This window comes from Salvelinus sp. IW2-2015, linkage group LG11, assembly GCF_002910315.2.
Source record: "Salvelinus sp. IW2-2015 linkage group LG11, ASM291031v2, whole genome shotgun sequence".
Lineage (NCBI taxonomy): Eukaryota > Metazoa > Chordata > Actinopteri > Salmoniformes > Salmonidae > Salvelinus > Salvelinus sp. IW2-2015.
This window is the reverse complement of record NC_036851.1, coordinates 48905538-48911796: the sequence shown is the minus strand read 5'-3', so window position 1 is coordinate 48911796 and position 6259 is coordinate 48905538. Positions and strand designations below refer to the sequence as shown.

At 44.1% G+C, this 6259-nt stretch overlaps 1 protein-coding gene across 1 annotated transcript in view; it reads left to right on the top strand.

Annotated features, from left to right (window-relative positions):
* Nucleotides 1-2144: 2144 nt before the first annotated feature.
* znfx1 (zinc finger, NFX1-type containing 1) overlaps nucleotides 2145-6259 on the top strand; it is a 19679-nt gene continuing 15564 nt past the window's right edge. Inside the window, 6 exon segments of the mRNA XM_070445787.1 lie at nucleotides 2145-2274; nucleotides 3272-3354; nucleotides 3425-4716; nucleotides 4832-5118; nucleotides 5468-5601; nucleotides 5604-5699. Coding sequence (XP_070301888.1) covers nucleotides 3294-3354; nucleotides 3425-4716; nucleotides 4832-5118; nucleotides 5468-5601; nucleotides 5604-5699 — 1870 coding nt within the window. The 5' untranslated portion in view covers nucleotides 2145-2274; nucleotides 3272-3293.

Sequence of the window (6259 nt, the reverse complement as noted above, 5' to 3'; positions counted from 1 at the left end):
CATTTGCGACCAAGCTTTAACTCCCTGACTGATGTCTTGAGATGTTGCTTCAATATATCCACATAATTGTCCTTTCATGATGCCATCTATTTTGTAAGTGCACCAGTCCCTTCTGCAGCAAAGCACCCCACAACATGAATGCTGCCACCCCCGTGCTTCACATTTGGGATGGTGTTCTTCGGCTTTGCAAGCCTCCCCTTTTTCCTCCAAATGTAACGATGGTTATTATGGCCAAACAGTTCTATTTTTGTTTCATCAGACCAGAGGACATTTCTCAAAAGTATGATCTTTGTCCCCATGTGCAGTTGCAAACCGTAGTCTGGCTTTATTATGGCGGTTTTGGAGCAGTGGCTTCTTCCTTGCTGAGCGGCCTTTCAGGTTATGTCGATATAGGACTTGTTTTACTGTGGATATAGATACTTTTGTACCCGTTTCCTGCAGCATCTTCAAGGTCCTTTGCTGTTGTTCTGGGATTGTTTTGCACTTTACGCACCAAAGTACGTTCATCTCTAGGAGACAGAATGCGTTTCCTTCCGGAGCGGTATGACGGCTCCGTGGTCCCATGGTGTATAGACTTGCGTACTATTGTTTGTACAGATGAACGTGGTACCTTCAGGCGTTTGGAAATTGCTCCCAAGGATGAACCAGACTTGTGTACGTCAATTTTTTTCTTCTTCTGATGTCTTGGCTTATTTCTTTTGATTTTCCCATCATGTCAAGCAAAGAGGTACTGAGTTTGAAGGTAGGCCTTGAAATACATCCACAGGTACACCTCCAATTGACTCAAATGATGTCAATTAGCCTATCAGAATCTTCTTAAGCCATGACATTTTCTGGAATTTTCCAAGCTGTTTAAAGGTACAGTCAACTTAGTGTATGGAAACTTCTGACCCACTGGAATTGTGATACAATGAATTATATGTGAAATAATCTGTAAACAATTTTTTGAAAAATGACTTGTGTCATGCACAAAGTAGATGTCCTAACCGACTTGCCAAAACTATAGTTTGTTAACAAGAAATTTGTGGGGTGGTTGAAAAACGAGTTTTAATGACTCCAACCTAAGTGTATGTAAACTTCCGACTTCAACTGTACATAGGCAGTGCAGCGGTATCTTTTAAGTTCCAAAGTGTTTATGATTAGCCATACTGACAAAAAAGAGCACCTTTGTGTTGCTCAATATACACTACCAGTCAAAAGTTTTAGAACACCTACTCATTCAGTCGCTAGCCCCTACTCCATTGCAGTGGGAATAAAAGTAAAGATACCTTAATAGAAAATTACTCAAGTAAAAGTGAGTCACCCAGTAAAATTCTACTTGAGTAAAAGTATTTGGTTTTAAATATACTTAAGTATCAAAAGTAAATGTAATTTGCTAAAATATACTTAAGTAATTTCAATCCTTTTATAATGCAAACCAGATKATAGTTTGTTTTTTTGTGCGGAAAGCCAGGGGCACACTCCAACACTTAGACATAATTAACAAACAAAGCATGTGTTTAGTAAGTCTGCCAGATCAGAGGCAGTAGGGATTTCCAGGGAGGTTCTCTTGATAAGTGTGGGAATTTGGCAATTTTCCTGTCCTGCTAAGCATTCAGTACTTTTGGGTGTCATGTAAAAAGTACATTATTTTCTTTAGGAATGTAGTGAAGTAAAAGTTGGCAATAATATAAATTGTACAGATACACAAACTACTTAAGTCAAAATAGTTGAAAGTACTTAAGTACTTTGCTCAATTGCTACAACKGAAAGAGCGAGCCAGTGCAGCGTTATGTATATCTTTTAACTTCCGAAGTGTTTATGTTTAGTCATACTGACGACAAAGAGCCCCTTATTATTGCTCAACATGTATTTTCGTAAACATGAAAATGATCACTCTCTAAAATATTGTACCAACAAGGAGGGCGTGTAGTTTCATTTCTGGCTCACCTGCACTTCATATCATTTTGGAAAGCGTAACTGGCAGCAGATCACTCTAAAGTATTGTCAACATAATATTTGATAAACAATATGGCGTGGAGTTTCATTTCTYYCTCACRTGCACTTCGTAACATTTTGGAAAGCGAAACTGACAGCGAACAGGCCTGGGCACCATTTTAAAGAGCAGCTCACGGAATTCCCCAACACTGATCCGCAGAGACGAGGACTGTAACAGAGCGAATCATTACTGTCAACCAGACAACAAGGACTACAGAAATACGCTTATTTAAAAGTTTTATGTAATCTGCAATTGAACCCTAAATCCCATAAAAAATATTCACACGTTCAGCAAAGGTAAGCAATTCTATTTTACTATGTAGAATAAAAATGTATCACATATGAACACCCTATTTCGACATGTAAATACAATACTGGATAAGATGTCACGTCAGTCACACTGCTTGGTTTATACACTTGGGGAACAGTTCAAATCGTTTTCCTTGTTTCAAAATTTGCACTGCTTGTCTTTGTGAGAGGTACTGACATGTTTAAATCATTGACCTATCWGTTTTAAGCGACAAGCGCACAGCTCAGACGTCCATACATACCCCCACAATACATGCCACCAGATGTCTCTTCACAGTCCCCAAATCCAGAACAGACAACGGGAAACGCACAGTACTACATAGCGCCATGGCTATTTGGAACTCAGTCAAGCAGTAGAATCAGATTTTAATAAACGGATAAAACTACACCTTATGGATCAGCGCGGATTGTGACGAGACAAACACAGGCACACGGGYGATTCGCTAWCACACGCACTCTACACACATTTGAATATTGTTATTTTTCTGTGTTATTGAGTTTGTATTGTAGATATGTTATAGTTGTTTTATTGTATGTAATTGTGATTGGACCCTTAGGAAGAGTAGCTGCAGATCCGGAATAAAATACAAATGATTTACTATTCATTTACATCATTCCATGACCGTCCTAAAACACTGACATTTTGGGGTGAAATATTCACCCTTGGTGTCGAGGGATCCAGATTGATTTCGATACATTGATTGTAACAGTCATATATATATAATTTATTCACTGTATCCAAGTGACGTAATTTCAGTAGAAATGAAACCTACACCATTTCCGCATAATAAAACATTTATTAAAAAAAGTCCACGTAATAATTGTCTGTGTCCAATAGATGGCGCACGGCATCCACCACAATGTACAATAGTCATGCATGAAGATTAAGTTTGCCTCTGTTTTGGAATAACTTTTAACAAATTGATTAATGCCGTTGTTATAAACATTCAATATGTGTTTTGCTGGGTTTCATTTCTTGTCCTAGTGGACCTAGTAATTCAGCCTGAATGGAAAACCCAAACAGGGGCAGGAGAGGTAGAGGAGCCAACCATGTCGATCACAGAATAGGTAAGGAGATACATTTTTAGTTTTGTATAAGTAAGACATGATTGGCATTTCCTCCATTAAATTGATATAGATTTCCCTGTTTGCCTCTCAGGTGCTGATGCTGGTCAGAGAGAAGAGGAAGGGATAGCCAACCGAGGGAGAGGGGGAAGAGGTAGGGGGGCCAGGGGAGAGAGGAGAGGTGTTAATGGGGGGAACCCAAGGGAGGATAGGAGAGCGCGAGATGCCAGGGCAGGGGGAGGAAGAGGAGGGGAGGGTGCGAGGGGTTGGGGAGGAAGAGGAGGAGGAGAAAGAGGAGGAGGGGAGGGTGCGAGGGGTTGGGGAGGAAGAGGAGGAGAAAGAGTGGAAGGCAGAGGAGGAGGCAGAGGAGGAGGGAGAGGAGGAGGGAGAGGAAGAGATGGAGAGAGAGGGGAAGGGAGAGGAAGAGCTGCAGACGGTGGCGCTCCTCATGTTCGTCCAATGGGGTACAAAACGTTGGAGGAGCTCTCAGGGAAAGAACCTTCAGAAATAGCCATTACCCTTGCCTCCAGTTATGGACTGCAAGCTCTACTCGACGAGAGAGAGATGCGAAAGGACCTCGTTCAGCTCCTCTGCCAAGTTCTCTGCAAGGCCTTCTTGTCCAAAACTGACCGTCAAACTTTACAGCACTTGGCTGGCTTAATCAAGCATTCTGGATTCCTCCGAACCATTCTGCCCCATTATGTGATGGGAATGGGGTCAGAGTTCGACCTCACCCGCCGGGAACAGTACCCCCAGCACTTGGACAACATCATGACCCTTCTCGCTGAGGTGCTCAGGATATTCCCGGCTAGCTCGATCCAGGCCGTGTCCATGATAGTGGCCCTCTTCAGACCAGTCATCAACAGCCTGCGAGCCGTGGGGGTGGATGTCCTGGAGCAGACGGAGGAGAGCCTGGAGAGGATCCAGGTCCTGGTGGAGCACCTCCAGGASAGAGCCAGGGAGGGCACCCTGAAGTCGGACAACTACTCCTTCATCACCCCCCAGGAGGACGCCCCACCTGGGGAGGCCGACTTCAGGACCCTGCCCATCTACCCCACCCCCGAGGAGTTCCACCAGGAACAGAGGCCCTTCCTCAGGCCCAACCTCATCTTCAAACGCTATGACAGCGGACTGCTGTACCTGGACACGCACTTCCGGCTCATGCGAGAGGACTTTGTGAGACCTCTTCGAGAGGGCATCCAGCAGCTGCTTCAGACCCAGCAGGACCTGGGCAATAAAGACATTCCTTTGAGGAAGAGGCGCTTCGATGACATCACAGTGTACTTTGACACGCGACTGGTGGTTCCAATGTGCACCCGGTCTGGTTTGGCCTATAAGGTCCAGTTTGACTCCAAACCTCTTAAGGTCAGTCAGTTCTATTGAGTATTTGAACAGAAGAAATATAACTTACCAAGACTTGCCAACATTGTGTAGTAGAGTGCATTCAATATATGTTCATGTTATTCTCTGTCCCACACAGTTTGTCCGCTGGCAGAACTCCAAGCGGCTGATATACGGGTCCCTGGTCTGCATGTCCTGTGACAACTTTGAGACCTTCCTGTTTGCCACTGTGTCAGACCGGGACCCCAAGGAGCTAGAGAAGGGCTTTGTCCAGATCATTTTCTCAACGGAGAGCAGGCGAGCCCTAGCCGGAGTGGAGGCCCACCAGTCCTTCCTCATGGTGGAGACAACCGCCTACTTTGAGGCCTACCGCTACGTCCTCGAGGGGCTGCAGGAGCTGGAAGTAGAGGATCTGCCCTTCCAGAGGTCGGTGTACTGTCTGTCGTTGTTGAATTCAGTCATTAGTCAGCCCTACGTATGTACTGGCTATCGTACCGGTGGTGTTGATGCTATGAGGGAGAGTCGGCTAAATATTTTTTTCAACCACMTTTTTCTGATATTGAGAATCGCAGATTGCGTTCATACAGTTCCATACTTCTGATCTTAAAGTGCTAAACATGGTTTGTGGGTGACTTACCTCTTCCACCAGCTGCTAGACGATATTTAGCAGATATTTTGTGACAGAACATTTACCGCATACCAATTATTGTAATGAAGAATGAGAACTTTCTGACTAACAAAAATTATTTGATTTATGACAACATGTAAATTGCAGGTATATAGTGGAATGTAGCTCAGAGGTCCACCCTCCTGCCTACCTGCCAATGGGGGATACGTATGACCTGTCTGCTATTGCGGTGCCTGAGTTTAAGAGCAGCCGCTTCCACACCCTGGATCCTGAAGCCTGGCCCCCATGGAGCAGCTGGGATTGGACGAGTCCCAGATGAGAGCCCTTCAGCTTGCCCTCACCAAGGAGCTGGCAATCATCCAGGGACCCCCAGGCACAGGTGGAATACATATAGAAAAAATCATACACATTGAACTAGATCATGTTTACAGTGAGGGAAAAGTATTTGATCCCCTGCTGATTTTTGTACGTTTGCCCACTGACAAAGAAATGATCAGTCTATAATTTTAATGTAGGTTTATTTGAACAGTGAGAGACAGAATATCAACAAAAAAATCCAGAAAAAGCACTGTCAAAAATGTTATGAATTGATTTGCATTTTAATGAGGGAAATAAGTATTTGACCCCTCTGCAAAACATGACTTAGTACTTGGTGGCAAAACCTTGTTGGCAATCACAGAGGTCAGACGTTTCTTGTAGTTCGCCACCAGGTTTGCACACATCTCAGGAGGATTTTGTCCCTCCTCTTTGCAGATCTTTTCAAGTCATTAAGGTTTCGAGGCTGACGTTTGCAACTCGAACCTTCAGCTCCTCCACAGATTTTTTATGGGATTAAGGTCTGGAGACTGGCTAGGCCACTCCAGGACCTTAATGTGCTTCTTTCTTGAGCCATTCCTTTGTTGCCTTGGCCGTGTGTTTTGGGTCATTGTCATGCTGGTA